Source organism: Atractosteus spatula, chromosome 12 (genome assembly GCF_055471065.1).
Source record: "Atractosteus spatula isolate fAtrSpa1 chromosome 12, fAtrSpa1.hap1, whole genome shotgun sequence".
NCBI lineage: Eukaryota > Metazoa > Chordata > Actinopteri > Semionotiformes > Lepisosteidae > Atractosteus > Atractosteus spatula.
The window spans coordinates 15,605,830-15,629,095 of record NC_142717.1 but is presented as its reverse complement, the minus strand read 5'-3'; the positions used below and the strand labels follow the sequence as shown (position 1 = coordinate 15,629,095).

At 38.2% G+C, this 23,266-nt stretch overlaps 1 protein-coding gene across 1 annotated transcript; it reads right to left on the bottom strand.

Annotated features, from left to right (window-relative positions):
- Positions 1-1,913: 1,913 nt before the first annotated feature.
- On the bottom strand, positions 1,914-13,422 carry LOC148822711 (tektin-2-like). Its single transcript, XM_088929378.1, has 9 exons — positions 13,131-13,422; positions 12,095-12,220; positions 11,220-11,425; positions 6,568-6,711; positions 6,151-6,265; positions 4,589-4,696; positions 4,357-4,500; positions 3,331-3,410; positions 1,914-2,249 (listed from the first exon to the last, which is right to left on the bottom strand). Exons 1-9 carry the CDS (start codon positions 13,284-13,286, stop codon positions 2,033-2,035), a joined length of 1,296 nt encoding a protein of 431 aa, XP_088785504.1. The 5' UTR covers positions 13,287-13,422; the 3' UTR covers positions 1,914-2,032.
- Between the last annotated feature and the right edge of the window lie 9,844 nt (positions 13,423-23,266).

Below are 23,266 nucleotides of genomic sequence, written 5' to 3'. Positions count from 1 at the left end.
GGTGTATATCATCTTGTATTCTTTTAAGCAGTGGGTCAAACTTTAGTTGAAATAAGCCTGACAGCGTAGAGGAAATGTTGATACCTAAATATATTATATTACCTGTAGAGATTGTTTTTGAGCCACAGCATTCCAGCTGTCACCTCGCAGTGGTAATATTGTGGATTTATTCCACTTTATAGGATAATTGGATATTTCAGAAAATGTGTTTATGAGATTGACGGCTTCCTGTATTGAGTTTGATGGGTCTTGTAAATATAAAAGTACATCGGTCTTCATTTCTAGGCCCTTCTCTAGACCCCAAGCTTTCTTATTCTGGCTGTCCGCACCTGCACTCACTACCCCGGTCACTCTGTGCTCACTCACTTTCCCCCTTGGCTAGTATTATGCTTATGCATATTGCTTATGCGATCTCCTACTTCTAGTGCACTGAACAGTTTGCAGAATTCTTTCTCTGTTTTATTTTTACTGTTTCTAATGTCTTCTTGTATTCTTTCATCAACCTGAGACTTCTGGCATACTGAATCTGGGTGACATACTGTACACTACCCTACTTTGCTTTTGGCATGCTCATTGCTAACCCTCTGTTATGGCTTCTGTGACTTACGATTGGAGAGCCGAGTCGATCCACTATGGTCTCAGGTTCCATGCTTCCTTCCTTCCTTCTTCCTGCTCCGACACCCACATGGAGAAACCCGTCTTGTGTAGGGAAGATGGAGAGTGAGAAGCTGGAAGATACTGCTTCAAGCTCATTAAGACAGCTTTATTGCCCTTCACTCTATAGTGGGCATGCTAGTCACTGGAGAATGTAGCTAAAGCCTGAGAACAGGTTAAGGTGCAACACACACAAAACACCCCTTTAGCTGTCATTGCTTGATCTCATAACTTGCTAGTCAACACGCAACTCCCCTGCAGCCACCCGTGTCTCTCATGCCTGCATCGCGAAATCTCATGTGCAGCAAGTTCAGGAGAGTTCTCCACTGGCACACAATGCTCCTTTAAGGAAAGCGGTTTTCTTTTTTAAGCTTAAGAATGCAACCAACATTCCAGCATATCTCTTGTGTGCTATCTGGGTGTAACCTCCCCAAAGTCGACTGTGTTAAAATCAGCAGAAGGACCCAGGAAACCACAAAAAAAGGAAACGGCCCAGCAGAAGACTCACATACAGTAGCCTGGAGGCTACATGAGGGGTGACGCAAGAAAGTTGCATATTTTGGACTGTCATCTTTCATGGTAATAGTACCCCACAGAATGCCTGGAACAATGGCAACAAGCCCTGGCCAACTGTTTTCTTTCATGGTGCTGGGACAGAGTGATGAGTGCTGAGATCACACAGCCACTGCAGACGCCATAGGCTGAGGGAAAGGCTATCAAGAACACAGAAGAAAAAATGAAAATATTTAAAGCCACTCACTTAAGATGGCAACTGAGTAGAAGAAAGCTATGCAAGGACAGCTAAATTAGACTAATACCAGAAAACCAGTCAATAGAAAGAATATAGGCAAATGCCATAAACTGTAGTCTATTTTATGATTTTTTTTAAAAAAGGTAAAATTGTACCTTTAAATATGAAAACTCTACTGACACATACACCTTGGTATTTAAAATGTCTTGTTCAATTCTGGAATGTTTACTTATGTTGGACCACATCAGAGGAATTTAATTTTGGAAGAGAGGTCAGAGATTGTCGAACATTTTCAATAAATCAATAATTAAATCCAGCAGTAGGGAATATGTCCTAGTGCACAAGCTAATGCTGAACAAGCTACCAAGCTATGTTGTTATAACCAATGTGATCCTGTTTTTCAAGCAACATCTAGATAAGTCCATCTGATCAGTTAGCAACTAAAAGTATATATAGCTGTATAAACACCACAGAATAAAAGTAATGGGAAAAACATCAACACAGAAATGCATGACTGAATGCTTTTATTCAATAAGGCAAGTATTACAAAAATAACTGCACTGTAAAGTAACTTGAAAATTTAGAAGTACAGTCTTTCTTGACAATTATAGTGTATAGTTTCAACAACTATGGTGAAGTCTCTTGCTGATATTCCTTTTGCCAAGAATTCAGAGGGGACAGCTGATATTCAGTACGATTGATGGAGGCTGCAGGATTTCGTCTTAGTGGAAGAAGGTTCCTTCTTATCTCCTGGCACTTGGTATCAATCTCAATTGACCTCGTCTTATGGCACAGCTCATCCTCCACATGGGACAGATGTCTCAGCATCTCTTTTAATACATTCCTACATGGCAAGAAAATATTAGAATACTTATTGATGTTTGATTCCGAGTTTCTAGTGCAGCATATTTTTTAATAATTAGGATGACTGTTTTAAATGGTGTTTAGGAAGTCTCCTGTTTTAGTATTGGTTCAGAATATTACATATACTGTTTTTGCTTACATTTCTACATGTGGAAAAACTTTTCTAACAAGTAAACAACAAGTTAATAAGATATTTTAATTTATAACATAAACACTCCATACCAATAATTAATTAACATAAAATTCATTATTAGAGTATAAAACATACTCTAATGGTTTGAAGCACCATCTAATTTTTACAAATGTACCTTTTATTTTTAATACATCTCTTGTTTTTGCACTGGAATAACATCTTGAAACTTTTAACTAGGCACTAAGCAAAATTAGTGCCTAGTTAAAAGTTTCATCATAATAATGTGGTCATTAATGAACTTAAGATACCTATCCTACTGGTCTTAACTACATTCTAAAGTAGTCTTGCTCCCTAAGCAAAATTATGCCATTTTCCTAGTTTTTATTTTGTCCTCATTTATTTGTCCATACACTTCTCTCATTCTTTTAAGCACTGCTACGGACAGAACAATCGTCAGTTCCGAACAGGGTTTTCAATGTGGAATACATCTTGTGAAAAGTGCCTCCTTACTGTAAAGTGATTTTTTGTATAGTAACCAGTTTGCCTGTATCTGTCGATTATGCTTGTCTTTCCATTACGCAAAACATTGACTTTTCTTGAAATTTCATTCTGCATGATAATTGCTTTGCAAACAGAAGCCAGATATTTTTAAAAAATGAGAAAAAAAAGTGATTCTGAAAGGGGTTACTTGTTGTCTAGCTAGCTGTAAACTAGCTGCTTATTAAAATGTAAACACAAATACCGCCAAACCTATACCTTTGGATTTCACTGAGATAGTAAGAAGTGAAAGTTTCTCCATCATTTCTACTCAGAGTATATATAGAAAGCCATACTGAGAATGTATTCTCTTTGAACCCATACGGTGGAAGCATTGCATTTCAATGCTACAGTACATTAAATCAAGCAAACCTTAGAGCTATGTACTCACTGAGACAAAACTATCTTCTTCTTCAAAGAAAACACGTTTCTTTCCAGTTGTACAGTTTCATGCAACAAACCTATATGGGGCTTAAAATAAAAAATGAGCGTGAAGTCAAGAACACATTTAAAATCACAATTCACACACACTAATTACTAGTAACACTGACTCTAGTCAGCACTCAGACAGGATACCCAACATTCCACCTGGAAGCTGTTTCGGTGGACGTGTAGCTGATGGCCTACCCACTAAATCAGAAACTCCAATTAAAACAACGCCTCAGGATGACAAGGAAAACTGCTGCATTGGCACAGACTTTTGTAAGAGACATTACACTGAGATCTGGACATCATAATGTGGTCATTAATGAACTTAAGATAGCTATCCTCCTGGTCTTCACTACATTGTAAAGTAGTCTTGCTCATTATACCCTACTTAAAATTCTGTTTGATTTTAACTATTGAATTAGTCTGACTTTTCCACTATGTGTTGTATAGTGAACTGATGTTACAGATTGGATACTCTTTGGACACCCAGGGGGATCCTGAACTTCACTGATGAATATAATGTAAAGTGCTCTGGGATCTCTGAAGATGTACAGTGAAGTGCTCTGGGATTGGTCAATGACTTAGAGTATGATAAAATTAAGAGCTGCCCTTGAAAACTGAGCGGTTTTACTGGGAATTCAGCTCGCTGCCTCTTGGGGATGAAAACCACTGCCTTGCATGGACACATGCGAGTTTCACCTTTGTACCCTTCTGTGTTTTCATGTGAGTTTTTCAACTGAATATAGTAATGCAACAGTAAAAAATAAAGTTAGTATTCTCTGTGGAGCACATTTTTGTTTTAAGCTTTGTGATCTAAGGCAAACTGTATATGGCATTTCCTACTCAATCCCATTCAACTTCCATAGAATGACACCCTTATTTTCAGTCTTCATAGGAACAGCAATTTATATGTCATGGACATGGAAGTTATTAAACTGTTATCAAAGACAAAAAAAAAAGAAAGTTGTATCTCTGCCTTCACACCAACCTGGTCCTTGCAAAGCTCAGCATTAGAGCGATGGGATAGTGTTTCCAGCCGTGTGTGAGACAGCTTGATCTGATTGGCTGTGCTCTGGATTTGAAGGTCTAAATTCTGAATCTCCTTCACCAGTTCACTTATTGTATCATTGATCTGTAAGAAATAGGATATAAAGTACTTCTTTCTTCTATAAGTTAATATAAAATGGAAGACCCTGCAGATGAATGATTTGCAAGCTCACATGCTGTTTCTCCCATTCCAGGTTATCTTTTGCTTGGTTGAGCTCATGTAGTCTCTTTCGAAGAGCAAACTCGGTAGCACTGTGCTGGGCTTCTGCCATGTTAGCTGCCTGCACAAGAACAAAATTAGCCTTGTAATATTATGGATGGTAGTAATTAATCTCAAGTTTCTCACATTACTGAACACACTGAAAAAGAAGAAAAATGTTACAGCTTTAGGTGACTGACTGGGAAGTGTCTCTTAGATTTTAAATAAAGCTCGTGACACCTCTTGGCAGAGTAGAACACTTCTAGCTTCAAAGCAGAGGGAATGCTTGCTGAGATGTGGGGGATTCCTTCATCAAAAACAATTGTTAGGTTTACCTTGGTATACTGAGGTAATTAAGCCGTGTGCTAATGATTGTCAATGAGCAGTAGATATAAGATCCCATTAAGACCAAAGGGAGGTGGAAGCATAACAAGAAGAGGACAAGAAGCAGGAAAGAAGAGGAGGACAAGACAAGAGAGGAGTTGGATCTTGAACTTGTGCCAGGTGAGAGCCCCTACTACATTATCAACCGAACCTGACTAAGTATTTTAATCTTGCTAGAGAATACTTGCTATTCTATGTTTTCAGGAAACTTGGGTTTCCTGGGTAAAAGATACCTTGGTTAGAGACATCTTTCCTGCTTAGGGTGCATTTTTAGAGTAGAGGTATAGGCTCCCATTTATTTTGTGGCACCCGGGGTACAGAGAGCGAGAGAGAGATTTAACTGCAGGATGCACTGCACTGCAGGGGGGTTTCTGGGTGATAAGGATGTTAGACCTCTGAAACACCCTTGTCTGTAATACTGTACATACATGTAGAGTAAGTTGTGTGTTGTATGTTTATGTTAGTAGTGTCTGTGCTGTCATCATTGGAAGTATTTGTTTAACTAAGTATGCCTGGATTATAACTCTCTTCACCATGCCTCTATTTATACCAACCACTGGGGCATATTCTGGAGAAATCACGTTGATTTCAAGTTGAGGGTTATAAATATTTTTTTTACTTATCGACTTAACCTGACTTAACCTTCAGTTAATTAAACTGAAGTTTAATTAAGAAACTTTTTAGATTCAGATATTTAGATATGAGATATTAAGATGCCTACTTGCAACTTATAACTGATATTTAATTTGGATGCATGTTGTTATTCACGCACAATTAATTACGCAATAGTTTTCCTGCATATAATTTTACAGACACTTTTGCAAATCTAGTTTACACATCCAGTTTTTTGCAAATCTAGTTCTCATGCAAAGTTAAGATAAAAAAATGTGAAAATCTATGGATTCATATAATATGTTTTAAGAATCTAGTTTGAGATAAGTACAATTTATGAATGGACAAACGTAGCTTGCAATAATGGAAATAAGTACACATTAAAACCAGAAAAGTGTCTCTCAAAAATTGACCTTCTTATTCTTTTCCCTGTGCTTCAATACCCAACATTATAAAGATTGTTTCATATGAAAAAGCCCTTTCATAACAAAAGGTATTATTAGACTTCACATAAACACTACTTCAGAGTTATTTTTGTACCTTTGACAGAGCTACTTCCAGGTCTCCACGAAACAGAGCACTTCGAGCAACCTCCTTCTCTCCAGTCCTCTTCAAATGATCACAGTGGGCAGCCCACTCCTCATAGCTGAGGATGCTGGGTAAGAAGCAATCACATGATAAAAAACAAAACAAAATGGTTTTCAATTTGTTTTTACAAATCAACAAATCAAATTCACTTAGAATTTTCAATTAGTGACATGATTACTGCTCTTCTTATTTTAATAGTATATCATGTAACAGAAATCTTCTAGCTATTTGCTTTTATAGTTTCCATTTTATGAATGGAAACTAGTTTACAATGGATGGGATAAAGTGCTTTAGATTCTGACTGGAAAATTAATTGATTAATTAATACAGGAAAGAAGACAGGATTTAACAGCAAAGAATGTAACATACTCCTTTGTCATGAGCATGGTGTGACACTTGTACCCCACTGCTGGTGACTTGGGGTCAAATGAAAGACACTGGCCATTGAGTTTTACAGCTTTAGCTGTATCCTGGTAATCCACAGCAAGCTTTTTACGAATTTCACTGAGAAACCTGAGACACATGAAAGACAAAGTGAATATTCATTATAGCAAAGTTATAAGAATAAACATTCACACTATTCCAACTTCTCATGTTATTACTGTTACATTATAATACAATGTGTGGTTAACAAGATTTTTACTATTTCTGAATGTAAAACTACAAAAAGTCTTACTTTTTGGTAAAGAAAATTAACTGGACCATCAGTGGAAGTAAACAATTTGAAATCATATAAAAACAGAACACCTTACAATAAAATATATAGAAATATATATATACTGTCATGTGAAAGTACACCCTTTTTCAATTCAATGGTTGTACATATCAGGGCATAAATAACAATCATCTGGTCCTCACCAACTTCTATAATTAGACAAATCTAGCTCAGATAACAGACAACACATAACAGATTTCACTATGGCATTATTTATTCAACAAAAAGCCAAAATGCAGAAACCATGTGGGAAAACTCGAGTACACCCTTACTGCTTCAATAGGAATTAAGAAGGTAATTAGCAGCCAGGTGCTGCTAATCAAATGCACTTGATTAGTTGATCATCAGGAAGTGTGACCACCTCTATAAAAGCAGAACTTTTGGCAGTCTGGTGGTTGGGAGCATTTAGGTGTGTGTTAACACCATGCCAAGGAAAAAAGACATCAGCAATGAACTCAGAGAAGCGATTGTTGCTGCTCATCAATCTGGAAAGGGTTATAAGGCCATTTCCAAACAATTTGAAATCCAGTGAGGATTATTTACAAATGGAGAACATTTAAGACACTTCCCAATATTGGGCATCCCAGCAAATTCACCCCAAGGTCAGACAGTATAATGCTCAGAGAAATCGCAAAGGACCCAAGAGATGCAGCTAGGGATCTACAGGCCTCGGTTAACATGTTAAATGTTAAAGTTCATGACAGTATGATCCGAAAAAGACCGAACGACTATGGCTTTCATGGAAGGGTAGCCTAGAGAAAGCCCCTTCTCTCCAAAAAGAACATGGCAGCACGGCTTAGGTTTGCAAAGTTGCATCTGAACAAACCACAAGATATCTGGAACAATGTCCTTTGGACAGATGACCAAGCAAGAAGGAGACTGATCAGAGAGGCTACCGAGAGGCCGATGGCAACTTTGAACGAGCTACAGGCCTTTATGGCAAAGACTGGTCATTGTGTGCATGTGACAACAATATCACAAGCGCTCCACAAATCTGGACTGTATGGGAGGGTGGCAAGAAAAAGGCCGCTCCTTAAAAAAAGCCACATCAAGTCTCGTTTATGTTTTGCTAAAAAGCATCTAAAATATTCTGTGGCCAAGTGGCAAAAGGTACAGTGGTCAAATGAGACCAAAATCGAACTTTCTGGCCAGAATGCAAAACGGTATGTCTGGTGAAAACCCAATGCATCTTACCATCCAAAGAACACCATTCTTACAGTACAGCATGATGGTGGCAGCATCCTGTTGTGGGGCTGCTGATGAATGGTGCAAAACACAGGCAAATTCTTGAAGAAAACCTGCAGCCCTCAGTCAGGAAGTTGAAAATGGAAATATGGTTCACCTTTCAACATGACAATGACCCATAGCAACCATACAGTGGCTGAAGGACAAGAAGGCGAATGTCCTTGAGTGGCCTAGTCAGAGCCCCAACCTAAATCCCATCAAAAATCTTTGGAATGACTTGAAGAGGGCAGTCCATCAACAGTCACCGCTCAGTTTGACTGAGCTTGAAAATATTCCTCCCTCTAGGTGTGCAAAGTTGGTAGATATGTATCCAAACAGGCTCAAGGCTGTAATTCAAGCAAAAGGTGCTTCCACCGAGTATTAACTCAGGGGGTGTTCTCTTATCCAACCCACTTATTCTACTTTATTTTTATTTTTCAGAAATTTTGCTTTCTATTTTCACTTGGATGTTGCAAGGTACAATTTGTAAATAAAACTGGGGGAAAAGTCTGATTTTATTTGTCTTCTTTTTGGGCTTTAGAGCAATAAAACTGAATATTTTGAAAGGGGGTAGTGACTTTCAAAACCCACTGTACATGTCTCTGACATGCCCAACTGTCAGAGACATTTCTCTTTTAACATACTGTAACAGGAGTGTAAGTCACTGTATGCATGTAAGAGCCCAGCAAGTCTGAGGAGCTCTCTCTCCCAAATTCAAGCAGAGAATGCAAAACTTTGAGGATGCTTGACTGAGTGGTCAAAATGGACAATGTCCCTCTTTCCTCAATAATGAAACCCCACAAATATCCTGAGCAGAAAAGGTTTGGTCTATGTAGCTGTCATTTTCCCTCCAGAATTTATCTATCCAGTTTCTCTATATAGAGGTAACACTCACTTGGGGAAACAGTTGCAGTTGGCTAATAAAATGTCAAGTACTAGCTTCATGTTAAATCCAAGAAGTAAACAAACAATAACATTAGCAGTTATTTTATGCCATATATAGCTCTAATTACAGATAATTTACGATGACAACATTGAGAAAATAATCTGAAATATTTATTTTGGGGCCATTTATCTGCTATCAAAGGAAATCAATTCATGGTCCATGAGAAACCTTGGAAATACCTGAGAAATTGGATCTTTAAAGTAAAAAACAGAAGTTGACAGGGAAGTGGAAAGAACATAACAGTTCCAAACCAAAGGAGACCACTTGCACCATTTTGCCTGTTTGGTTGCTAATAGTAGAGGTGTGCAGTAAAATCGGTATACTGGTTAACCGCGGTTCTTTAGTCACATGGTGCATACTGTGGTATGCTCTGTAATTTCCAGCAATTTCAGTCAGTGGTTTTATTTTTTCTATTTTAACAAAGATTTTCTACTGTTTACATTCATAAAATCAAATTTGATTCATAAAACAAAATGACTGCAAAAAACATGTCATTAACTTTAAAAGATTACGAAAATAATTTATACTAAAGGTATTTCCTGCATATCATTGGCTGGTACGTTTAGAAATGTGACATGATTTCGGAAATCACAGGGAAATAATCGCAGCTGATTAGCTCAGAACGACCTTGACTTTCATCAATATGGGCATTCGCAATGACCCATTGAACATGTGCTGTTGTTTCTAGTTTTTCTGATTCTGCTGTAACTCTAGTTGGGAAGGAAGTCTAGTCTTGATCATGTTTTTAATTCCATTACTGCCATTAGACATGCTTTGACCTTTTTTCTTTTTTGCAAGTAAAATTATCTTAAGCTGTTTAAGTCAATATAGAATGTCTTGTCTCAGCAATGTTTTAAACAAGTATTGAGGATTTTTTTAAGTTTTAGATGGAATAGCCAAGGGCAATCGAAAATGCTAAATATGTTTCATAAGGTTGTGAATGTCAACTTTACTCATTGTAAAGAAAAAATGTGCCAACTTACAAGCACCTGTCATATTTTGAATTTTACATTGTTATCTTGCTAAACAAAATTAACCTCCAATACCTCGTGAAAAAAGATTTAATCTTTTAACGATTGACAAAAATCTGCATGTTGTTAAATTGTTCTGTTACACTGTTCAGTGTTACTTCTAGTTTTTTGGTTCCCATAAAACAAAACATCATTTTCATTATTCTGTTTACAACTCAATATGCTTTACCAATCATGAAATCAACCTACTGTATGAGAGAGTCTCCATATATAAACATGCAAAATAGTTTGTGGGATATCACAGTATGTATCGTGGTACATGCATGTGTACCGCGGTATACATCGCGGTACGTTTTCCAGAGGCAGTACCCAACCTTAGATAATGTAATAGTTTACGGATCAACAGCTTATTGATCCAAAAACAACAACATTCTTACCGTCCCCAACAGCCTCTTTTTCAATAACCTGACCAGTGAGTTGGTTACAAAACCACAAAACCTCCTTTCATAAAGATTCATGTCCCGTTTTGTGTCCTTAATGTATTTTCCACTTAATCCGTAAAAATCCATAAAACTTTAAAGGAGTAAATGATGGGAGGGAAAAAAATCAATGCAGCAGCGTTTTCATTTTTAAAACAACTAACTCATAACATAACAACACTTTATTAGCTTTATACAATTTCTTGCATTAGGAATTTGTCTTTTCGCATACCCCAGCTTGCTCTTCATGAGACACATAGACACACAGACAGGGAGAGAAGCCTGGGGTCCGAGCGCAACACTCACTAAATACTGTTACTTCTTGGCTATAATAAAACTCCATCCTTGTATTTTCTAACCACGGCAAGGAATGGGCAAAGGCAGGGTACAACCTGGATGGGAAGCCAGTCCAGCACAGGGCACACAAACACTCACACCAGGGCCAATGTTACAGAAGCCAGTTGACCTACCAGTATGTCTTTGGACTGTGGGAAGAAACTAGAGCACCCAGAGGAGACCCATGCGAACATGAGGAAGACATACAATCTCTACACAGAGAGCATCACAGGAACTGAATCCAGGGTCCCAGCATTGCAAGGCAACAATGCTAACCACTCCACTGTAAAACTCCTCTCATTTAAAAACCTTTACCTTTTTTTATTAATCAAAAACTATGAAGATGTTACCTTAATTGGTTCAATGAAGCAAAAATCTTCTTCTGGAACAGGTCTTTCATGCTCTCACAAAGCTCTTTCTCCTTCTTTAACTGGGCCTCAAAGGGGTCGTGGATCAGGTCACCACCCTGTCGTACATCCCGCAGAGCAAAAGATTCCAGGACAATATTCAGATACACCAGCCTCTCCTGCAGACATTCCTCTGCTGCGATCTTTACCTGAAAGCAGGGAAATACCTCAAATCAGAGATCATCTTTCTTAGTTCTGGAGATGCAAAATGCAGCAGGTGTTTAAGGGGATTCAAACAAAAAGTACTGAAAACTTGGCAGAAATTGTTTTCAATAACAATTAAGTAAATACTCAAGTCAATTAATTATAGCTCAAAAGCTCAGGACCAGGAATAAGGAGCACTGCCTTAGATCTTCACAAAAATAATATTTGGCAGCTAAACCAGATGATACTATAGGTACTGCATATATACAGTGAAAAAAGCACTGTTTCACTACATGTATATTTCTGTAACCACACACTATTTCATGATGTAGGTGAAAAAGACTAAGACACAAAACTACAAATAGAGGGAAATATGAAGCTATCATAAAAATCTGTATACATAGGAAACACCTAGCAAATACCATTAATGAAATGTGTTTTATAACAATAAAATGTGATAGAACTGTAAAACGTAAAGCAGAAAAAAATATCTAGAGTAAATTACAAACTTGTGTGAGAAATGGTAGTAGTGTAGATTTGTTACCATTTAGTTATCGCACAAAACTCATTACAAATCAGTTAGCATCAACACATAAAAGAAACGATTAGGTATGTATGTATGAGCATATTTAAGAATCCTTTAGTATCTCCTGTTCAAAAATAACTAGTGACACCTTCTCCAAGCAGCCAAGTTCTCTGTCAAGCCTATCGACGCAGTTTCCTATCTGTTCATTCCACTGAGTCAGCTCCTCCATTCTGCTGCACAGGTTCCTCTGTGTGTTCCTCTGGACCCAGTTATTCTGTGAAGAGTCCAGGTCCCAAACTTTGTTAATGAGAAGCATACTCAGTGTGTTGAAGAATGCTGTTCTCTATTTCTCTCAAAATGATTAGTAAGACCAGCTCCTGAAGACAGTTAAGAGAATTAAGTTAGCCTTTTTATAGCAATTGACCACATAAATGGTATTGCTCCTTCACACTTCCAATAACTTCAAAATCTGTTGTATACATGCAAAAATCCAGGGGTTTAGAGGGCCACGAAACTACATTTTGCTAACAAGTTTTTATTTTTCTAAACATAAAACACAATCCAAAAACAAATAAAAAAATTCCCCACTCCACCAACCCCAGAGTGGTACTGCCCTCCAAGCATTAAACCTATGGACACTTAAATCCAATTATATATGCTAATTAAATATTGCTGGTGCTGGTCCAAGCACCTGCACAAGGCTGTGACTGTGTCAGCTGCAGCACTCCAAGTTGCAGCCATCCAACAACCACATGCACCACAAAATCATATCAGTAAATCACATCTGAGTCAAGTTAATTTTTTTGTCAGGATACTGCTGAGAGCAGACACCATCAACAAGCAACAGGCTGCTGAAAACAAAACATGGCAGACAAGACAAAGATGGTACAGTATAAAACAATATCAATCACCTTTGGCAGCTGTGTACATGTTACAGCTTGGCATTTATAAGTGGCATGTTACAGAACAATCTAGAACAGAGTGAAGAGTCCCTGTGTTTCCAGGATAAGGTGAACTGGGCAGGTACCATAACAAAGAGTACAGAATGAAAGCTGATGCAACAGTACAGTGCCCCTTCAGTTAATTTAATATAGATGCTTAGCGAATGCTTAGCACTTTCAGAACAATGAAAGTAGGATCCCAAATCAAGATATCAGTTTGAAAAGATTCTAGGGAGTGTTTACCTGAATGGTGGCTTCTCCCATCGTACATTTTACATCTTGTTTGATCTTATTGGCTGTATCCCTCAACTGTTCAGAATGTTTTATCAGGACCCGAGAGCTTGCAGTCCAATCAGAGTGTGTATACCTGGGAGATGGCTTCTCAAAGCCTGTTGCCATGGTTTGAAATCTCCTTTAAAACAAAGTTGAGCCTTCTTAAGATAATTCAAGGAAAATCAAAGACACACAGGCAACATAAGATTCGTGAACTGCATCTGTATACCATTTTATATCCAGGTATTTCAATAATTTTCTATTGTGCCACTTACTTTTGTTGTTATAACTTTCAAAAACATTAAAATAATGATTGTAGTTATCTTGCAGAAATATTTAAATACTGTAGATAATCAATAAAACAACAAAATAAGATTTTCTTTGGACACAAAAAAGAGACACAAAAAATTAAATATATAAAATAATAGTAATTTTGTTTTGTATGTCTATTATGCAAAATATTTCACAACTGCTTACCAAGGAAATTAAACATAATAAGTTGCAAATGTGTGTACAATTGGCCCTATAAGGTACAAGTAAAGGCAGCACAGCATTGCTGTAAAGCTGTCAGTTAAAGTACTGACAGTCTGTGGGGTCAAGTCCCTGATGCAGACACTGCAGTGGTAACTTCAGTGAGTACTTTACCCCAGTTGCTCCAGTCTACTCAGATGAACAATGTATGGCTGCAGATAATCCCTTTAATGGACGTGTCTCATCCACTGAAAACTAATCTACTTAACCCTACAGAATCCAGGATGAGCTGATGTGCCTACGGAATGTACTTAACCCTTTTTTAAGGCATTATAAAATGGCAACATTTCTTTATTTACTTACCACAATGATGCTGTGTAGGGAGAAAACCTATTAACAAAGGCAGCAAAATTAGCTCTACTTAAAATAAGAAATATGAATTGAACACAGCTTTAGAATATATTAGAGCATGTTTGTTTTTTCTTACTGTGACATCATCAGCTGTCACATCACATTTATGACATCACACCGGAATGGACAGATACTTTAAAGATGGTGCACGGAAGCTTTATGCAGAATGAAGAATAAAACCATGTATGTTTTATTGTAAATTTCAGGCACATATATAATTCTTCCTTTTTTAACTTATTTTAAAAATATAAAAACATAAGAACAATTACAAACAAGAAGGACATTCAGCCCATCTTGTTCATTTAGCAGTTAAATAAAATTAAAATATTGACCAATGGTTTCATGAAAGAGCCCGATTTGGTGAGAAACCTGTCCCACCCACCAATGACTTTTCTGGTTTAATGTGACCCACAACACACTAGTGCATTTTAAATGGGAGACTTCTGTATGCAAACGGTTTTGATAATATTTAACAACCAATCCAGCCATATTGTCCATCTGGGTGAGATGCTTGGACAAATAGGATACTAGATACCAAAACTAGATACCAACTTTGTAACCGTTCCTGTGTTCTTTGGGTAAACTATGACTTCTTTGTCCTAAATGCAGAAATTGGGCTGAGGACAGAAAAACCCTTGTATAATCAGCTTTCTGACCCATGTATAGTGAGAACCTACAGGCCTTTACCATTTCCCCTTTTACTTAACCTTACAGGACTTCTTCAGTCTGAACTCTTGGCTGAAGTGACTCCATCCACCAGGAAGCTCCCACCTCTTTTTTCACTGGAGTTCTTGCATCTCAGAGAAAGCACACGTCGTAAACAAACCTTTTCTATAAACTTGTTTCTAAACCTACGAAGATGGTGAACACTGAGTATTATACTGTAAGTGACCACTTTATTAGTACTCTAAAACTACCCCTTACCCAGGATTTGTCTCACCACAAGACTGACCTCGACCCAAATGTACTTTTCTCAACACAAGACTTTAACTACAATACAAAACTCCTCCTTTGCTTTCTATGTGTAAACTATATATAGAAGAAATGAAAACAAACTGCATTAAAGCTAATCTTCTTAGCTAAATTAGACACATTTTTAATGTGTTTTTTACATTCATCTGATGATCATCTGACACTCCTCTTACAAGCTCAGTGTAGTTAATGCTACAGTCTACTGGCAGCGTGCACAGCACATTAGCAGCACAGCAGGACAGAGGCTAAGCATCCTTAAATCAGCAATATAAAGCAATAGGAATATTCTATTGTTTCATCATACCATCCTATAAAATGGTATCCCAATAGCCCACTTAACCCCAGAATTTCACAGGATGTGTGCAGGGGTGGTGGCCAGACCAATTTCCACTTATCCTATGCTGTATTTCAAACTCTGTGGCTGAAGTGAGGCGTTTACTTGACCCATAAGCATATCAACAATGAACTGAGAATCCACATCTCAAATCCTGTTTGGGTTCAGTGAAAAGTTAAGAGTAAGATAAGAGTGAAGAGTCAAGAGTAACTTTAAAGAAGAGTCAACTTAAAACTTATTGTTGAAGTGGAAGAATACAGCTTGCTTAGGAGTGAGCTCTCTGACCCAAACGGTTCTTCAAATAGCATCAGAAATAAGATTTCATCTGCTGCCTACTACGCCAAAACCGACAGCACATACGGTAACCACGAGAGAATGCAGCTCTTCCCTGTCTTGATCCAGCCCTACCTCCTGACTTTCTGTATTTTCCCTTTCCGCCATTTTTCCCCTTTTTCTCGACAAGTCCGTAAACCTCCGGAAATCACCGAGCATCTGCTGTTGGATTGCATGCCTGCCTTTAAAACGTGGTTGTCTGCCAGAGCAAAGCGCATTACAACACTGCCAGTACACAGTATTACATTAAACAAGATACAAGAAAGTAATGTTGGAAATAAAATAATTAAAAATAATGTAATTAGTTTTATAGTTATTAAATAAATAGTTTTGTTATATTATTTTTGTCAGTATTTACTACAGCATATGCTTGAAAACAAAGAAGGTAAGGAGCTTGTCTTATTTCCGCAAGAGGCAGTTTATGCTTTGGACATGCAATTAGTGTGCTTTTGCTCTACAATATTAATCAAAAAGTCAATCTTAAAATCTTTACCATTATTTTTTACTTTGAAGATATGAAGAGAAAATAGTATGAATGGAGTTCTATTATACTCAAAAAACTATTTGAGGAGAAAACAGATTCTTGTGGCACTGCTGCCATAAGATTGTGGGAGGAAACCCACGGTTAGAACAAAAACCCCACACAGATAACAGCCCCGAATTGAACCCAGGACGGTGAGTATATAGAGTGGGTGTAGAAAGATTGACACCCCCTGGACCTCTACCTCATCTTACTGCACAGCAACCTCAAACTGGATTTGTTGTATGATTATGCCCCCATCAAAATATTATGTTTTGTTAATAATTGGTATTGTAAAATAGAAAACTGAAAAAGCCAGTTTGGTCAAGTATTCACACTCCTGAGACCTCAAGCGTTCAGTATTTAATTGCTCCCCTTTTTGCAGCAATCACAGCCTTAAGTCTTCTGCATTATGTTGTAACCAGCTTTTCTTATCTTGTGGGTTTAGTTTTTGCCCACTTTTCTTTACTCAATTGTTCCAGCTATTGCAGGTTGCTGGAGGAGCAGAGTTGTACAGTAATGTTCAGTTCCTGCCACAGATTTTTTATGGTATTTAAGTTTGGACTTTGACTGTGCCATTCAAGGTCTTCCACCTTCTTTTTAAGCCACTTGACGATGGCTTTGAGGTCATTATCCTGGTAAAATATGGTGCCTATATTTCACTCCATCCATTCTGCCCTATTTTGACAAGCCTACTGTCCCTGCTGATGAAAAACAACCCCTCAACATTATGCTGCCATCACCACGCTTCAATGTGGGGATGGTGTTTTGTGAGTGATGAGCAGTGCTCTTTTGTCCACTTGGCATTAAGACCAAATAACTATTTTTCCACATTGTTTCAGAAGCTCCTACATACCTTTTCAAGAAGGGACTTCATATGAGCTTTTCAAATGGTTTTCTCCTTGCCACTCTACCACATAGTCCAGATATGGTGGAGTTCCTTTTGGCTTTTGCTTTGCTGATCACATTAAACTTTGTCCCGGAAATCTTTTCCTGAACTCAGCCCAGGATCCTCCTATCCTCTAACAACACATCCACACAGCTGAGCGTAACACTCCCATCTCAATTATGAGACACCGTAGGTCTTGGAGGGTTGTTTCTGGCTTCTTGAATGCTACTCTGATCAATTTTCTTCTTGGCTGCTGAGTTTTGGAGGACGACCTGGTTGTTGAAGTTTCTGAGTAGTTTTGTGCATCCTCCACTTCCTTATTAATGATTTAATAATACTCAATGTATCAGAAATCTTTTAATATCCCTCAATTGACTTGTGTCTGCCCACAACTCTGCTCCTTAGTTGTCGCAGAAGCTCCTTTGTCATATTGCTTTATATGCAATGCCCAAAAGTGGGCACTCACCAGACAGATGTATTTATCCTTACGAAGACAAGTGTGTTCAATCTGAATATGTAGATCAGATGGTTTTGGAGGGTTACCCGAACCTGCAGTCAATCGTGTACATATTCTGGTGGAACAGCACATGTGACTAAATCTTAGACCCTGTTATAAGCACTTTCGACCGTGAGACCCAAACCACATGTACTAGGATACTGAAACATCAAGACCAGGTATAAAACAGGTCTTGTGATCTAGTGATAATCACCACACCAACCCTTATATGACCATGTCCTCTGAAAACACAGCCATTAATGGGATAATTAATACAATGCTTAAAAACACGAATTCAAGATAGCGGTGAGGTTAATCTGCGTGAATTCAAATCAGTACTGCTTTGGTTGATTAAAATAGGTGAGTTTATTAGAAATAGCATTAATACAAACAAAGGCTTATGGAAAGAGATGAGGAAACTGGTGCAAATAAGAATTAGAAAAGTGCGAGTTGCTAAGATATAATTCAAGGCAAAAGGCATAAAGTGATATAAACTCTCATTAAGATACTATTTTACGCTATCAAGTATTGAACCCAAGCACAAGGTGAATGCAACCTATTCCTTTAAGAGGTGTGCAAATGAGAGAGCTTGGTACTGTATGTATGTCCTATTGCTTATATTCTGAATAGCGGAGAAGCAGGCATCACCTGATCAGTTTTGCTAGGAGAGGAGTGCTGTGACCCAGCTCAGGAGCTGATCCAGTGTTGCTGTGGAGAGCAAGTAGGTGGACTGCTGGCTGGAGAAGGTGGAGCATTCCCTGGTCCAGTTGAGCTCTTTGCTACTTTTTCTCCTTCAGATGCGGGCTCCCTTGGGTTTTGACATCCAGTCCTCTTGGGCTTTACTTCCTGGATCTCACATGCCTATCTTCCAGCACATAACTTCCCCAGGCCTAACTTCTAGTATTCTTCATGGGCCTAACTTCCTTCAGTCTCACGGGCCTGACTTCTTGGCTTGCCCTGGCTTGGCTTGGTTCTTGGCTTGCCCTGTTTATTAGCCTCAAAGACATTCCATTGTCTTGTCTGCCAGGGTTCTGCTTGGCCAATTCAAATCTGCAATTTGCATCTCTCTCCTTCAGGACGTTTTATTGTTTCTATCGCGAGAGACAGGGTGAAATGTCCAGTATTTGGGAAAACTCATAACTTCTTCTGAATAATGCACACAAGTTTAATAATTAGAATTCTGAACTACTCATGTTTTGTCCATTCTTTTGATACCAAACATGCATAGCCCACTTCTTCCTGAAATAATTATGATGCCTTATATTGTATTTTTATTTAATATGTCTGGTTTAAACTTTCGTTAGGGAATGAAGTATGAAATTTTGGCAATACAAAATTATTGGTAAAAGCCAGTACTTCATACAGTCTTTTACCAATAAGTAATGAAGGATGCTCTTTTACTGGGTCAAAATTCTGATTTGTTATACAAGCAATGGGAGGGGGCTGTATCCTATTTAGCCACTAGAGGAGTGACTCACTTTTCCTCACTGGAACCTTCAATTGATGTGGATGGATCTTTTCTAAATTCTGAATACTTTCTATAATGTTTTTTTGTGATTAGAAGTCTGACCGTTTCATCTGTTTTATTAGAAATTGCTCTTTAATTTAAGACGAAACAAGTGATATCTACAGACATTTGCTTGGACATACTTTGTTTCTTGAGTTTTAATGGAGTTGGTAATGTTTCTTTTCAGTGTAACCATGTGATTCCTTCATTTAATATCAGTAGAATTTAAAAAACATGGTGTTCGCGGTACATATATACTGTTTGTGGATGGTTTTAAGGAATGTTTGCTCATTTTCTTTAAACTGCAGCTTACAAAAGTCCTTCCTTGCTAAGTAGTGGCCCCAAATTTATGGTCTTGTGTTTGGTGTTCTCTTCTCTTGACTTGAGAATCACCAGGCCTACTTTGTTCATGGCTAAATGACTGTGTCTATGCAACTCTTATGTCTCCTTGAGAGAGTGGTTCACAGTTCTTGTAGCCCTGGTGGAGCCACAAGGAATAACAAATCCCCCATTATTCAAACATGCAGGCAAGCAGACTTATTTGTTAGCAAGAACTGAGAACAAGCAACCCGTAACATCAAGTAGTATGATTTAGAAATGGTTAGCCACTTTAATTGCACACGGGTTAGATTCATATGCATTCTAGGTATGAAGTGTTGACATAAAGCAATAATTTTGTTACCCCTTTTCGATTGATAAATATTTGTTTACCTGTGGTGTATTTTCTACACTGAAAGACAAAGTATTTAACAGAAAACTCTGAGGTACTGTCATGTTTACCTTGTTTAGTTTGCTTTGTCCACTTTGAATCAATCCTGTTTAACGTGAATAAACATGTTATGTTCCTTGTAGTGTTATCTTTGTATTGGGACAGATGAGATGAGAAATGTATTTAAGCTTTAAACAAACAACATTATTGCTAAGTTTTCCTTAGTTTACTTCGTCTGTTTTGAGTCCAGCCTGCTCAACATGAATGAACACAGTATGTCACTACTTTTTTGCAGGGACAGACGAGGTAACATTCAATTTAATCAAACTGCAAGCGGAGCATGAACAATTCTTTTAAAAAAAGCTACTGAATGTGATTTCATGCGAGGGTATCCCATTACCCTTTTTATAATGGTGCACCTCAAATGCTTGTGCCATTTAAGTCCACACTTGTGCTACATCACGAAGTTTACTACTATCCCTACTAATCATGTCCATGGAGAGGTGGGTATAGAGGGTAGAGCAGTAGTTCTCAAACTTTTTTGATGACGGAACCCTTTTCTGTCGAAGATAATGTCACAGATACCCAGCAACCTTTTTTAATTACTTTTCAGGATTAGCTATGGTGGTGTTCTGCAAAAGGCATTCTAGGACTGCTATTCAGAGGCAATTTAGCCAGTTATTAGGACGAAACTATCGATTGCTTTTGTTTTAATTGTAAGCATTGTATGAGCCCATTGAGTTTATTTCAGTCATTTATTAATCACATGAGGCTAGCAGCCATATCACCCTGGAACTCACAACTGGCAACCCACTGAAGCTAAGCAGGGCTGAGCCTGGTCAGTACCTGGTTGAGAGACCTCCTGAGAAAACCTGTGGTTGCTGCTGGAAGTGGTGTTAGTGGGACCAGCGGTCTGTTTGGGTTCTAATGCCCCAGCATAGTGATGGTGACACTATACTGTAGTGGGCACTGTCTCTCGGATGAGACGTTAAACCAAGGTCCTGACTCTTAGTGGTCATTAAAGATCCCCAGACATTTCTTGAGAAGAGTAGGGAGGTATCCCAGTGCCTGGGCCAAATTCCTCCCCCCCCCCCTCAGCCCTTACTGTGGCCTCCAAATTGTCCCCGTTTATGATTAGCTTGCACTTGCCCTGTGATGGAGTGGCGCCCTGTCCAGGGTGTACCTTGCCTTGCACTCCTTGCTTGCCGGGTAGGCTCCAGCTTCACCGCGACCCTCACCAGGAAAGGTGATGGATTTAATCACATGATAACTTGTCTACGATTAGCACCCCTACAGTTCAATAAAGCTTAATCACTGAAATACTCGTTATAGAATAAAAGAATCAAAGTTCTAACTGCCTGTTCGACCAAGTTAGAAGAAAACCAGAAGGGGTTCCTTCTGGTTTGAAAACTTTTAATTTTTTACATTGTTAACAAAGTTAAAAAAAACTAACAGATTTATAGAACCAGACGACACTTTATGTGGTCTAACCGGGCGCAAACAGGAAAATGTGGTAGCAAAATGACTAAGTAAAACACCTTGAGACAACAATATATGATGTTTTTTAAAAAGAGTACTGATAATGAACAATCTCATTGTGATGAGCGAGTTTGCCTCTTCTACATTTTTTTTAATTTGGAGTTATGGATGTGAGTTGCAGTCTCATGTTCGACTCTGCATCCGATACTGCGTTTTTGTGGACACGTACGACGAAAATTCGGTTTCACACAGATAGGTGGTCACAAACGGGAGAAGAACAGAATGAGCTTTTTCTGATAATACTGGATATTCATTTTTGCAGCACCAAAACTCTACCAACTGCACTTCATTAAAAGCCGTTTGTAAGGAAGAGTATGAAATCAGGTCTATGAACTTCTCATATTCTTGTGACGTGAAGTCTCGAAGCTTTTTTTTATTGTTTTTCACATTTTTTTTTCTCTCGTGGTTGCAGAAATTTCTAAGTGATCTTTCTACCTCGTAACACGGTATTTTCTCTCATTGCGAGAGTTTTTTAGATTTGCCGGATGGCGAAATGGCAAACATGTTTAACTCCAAACAAGATAGAAGAGCAGATGGAAGAGGAAATTTCATCCGACACCTTTTAGGTACCTTCTGCCTCTAGCAGCGAAAGTACAGAAATTTATTCAGAGTTAATTTGAAGATGACGTTTCAGAAGATAAGCCTACCTTTTCTGATTTTTTGGAGCCATGCAAAGCCATCGTAGCACTTTTTTATTGATAGCAAATTTGTATTTTTTTGCCTATGTAAGAGCTCACGAAACCCCTGCGGACGTCCAACAGGACCCGAACAGTTACTTTGAGAAGTAGCGCGATGCTAGAGCTACATTAAGCGACTCTAGCTTTGCAGCACCTTTCAGAATAAAAGCCCCCCTAAACCCTGCTTCAGGGATAAAAACCTGGACAAGGTAAAGTCACATTTATAGTCCAACCACAATTTGTGCATCCTCAAAACTGGGTGGAATATGATAATGAGACCCACAGCTAATAGGAAATTACCGTTCTTCATTCACTTTTGCATCCTTGTAATCTTTATGGTGTTTTTATACGACTTCGTCTTTGCAAATTGACACAGTGCTCTGCAGTGATGGACAGTGATGGTCTCATTCCTGACCAAACAAAAAATTTTTGCCTCTCCAAAAGTAGCTCAAATCTATTTTACAGACCCTCAGGTAATAGAAAATCAACAAAGTTTTGTCAGATAACTGTCTTCGGCAGTGTTGCTGGGGTTTATAGACCACTTCCTATTCCCAGACTGGGACAGTGCAGCACAGTGATGGACAGGGAAGGGTCTAACTCCCGACTAAATAAAAATTTGTGCCTCTTCAGTAGCTCAGATCTATTCTACAGATACACAGCTAATAGAAACCATAACCATTGTTTTGCCAGATCAGTGTCTTTGACAATGTTTCTGGGATTTATAGACCACTCCCTGTTCCCAGACTGGGACTGTGCGGTGCTGGACAGGGAAAAGTCTCAAACAGTCTCACAATCTTTCCCAGTATGGGGATATTGTAATTCAGTGATATAGAAGTAGAATGTAATATAGCACCTGCTACCTTACCCACGGCAATTGTCCCTGATGTTATTCCCATTGATTTGAAACACACTATAAGGATGCCTGCAGTAGTGAGGCAGACATTTGTGTCAATTGTATATTTGTATCAATTGTGCATTGAAGAATACACAAATTGCTGTTTTGAGAACCCCACCACTAAAATTGAAACACTTAAAAGTTAATAATAGTAAGCCAGGAAACAGAGAATTATATCAGACAAAGTAAAACTACACTTTTTCAAGGATCTACTGGAAACACAATCACATTTTTTCCTTTCTTAGAAACAGTGGCTTACTTTAGTGCAGCATCACAATGGAAGGTACTTCATGACAAACATACATGAACATGTTTTTGCTTTTGCTGCAAAAATTAAGGAGATGAACCCATAT

Coding starts and splice junctions, on each gene's coding strand:
- LOC148822711 (XM_088929378.1), bottom strand. CDS start 13,286: ATGGCAACAGGCTTTGAGAAGCCATCTCCCAGGTATACACACTCTGAT. Junction 11,426..12,094: donor AACTTGGCTGCTTGGAGAAG/GTGTCACTAGTT, acceptor CCCTGCTTTCAG/GTAAAGATCGCAGCAGAGGA. Junction 4,697..6,150: donor TGGAAGTAGCTCTGTCAAAG/GTACAAAAATAA, acceptor GTTCTTGTGCAG/GCAGCTAACATGGCAGAAGC.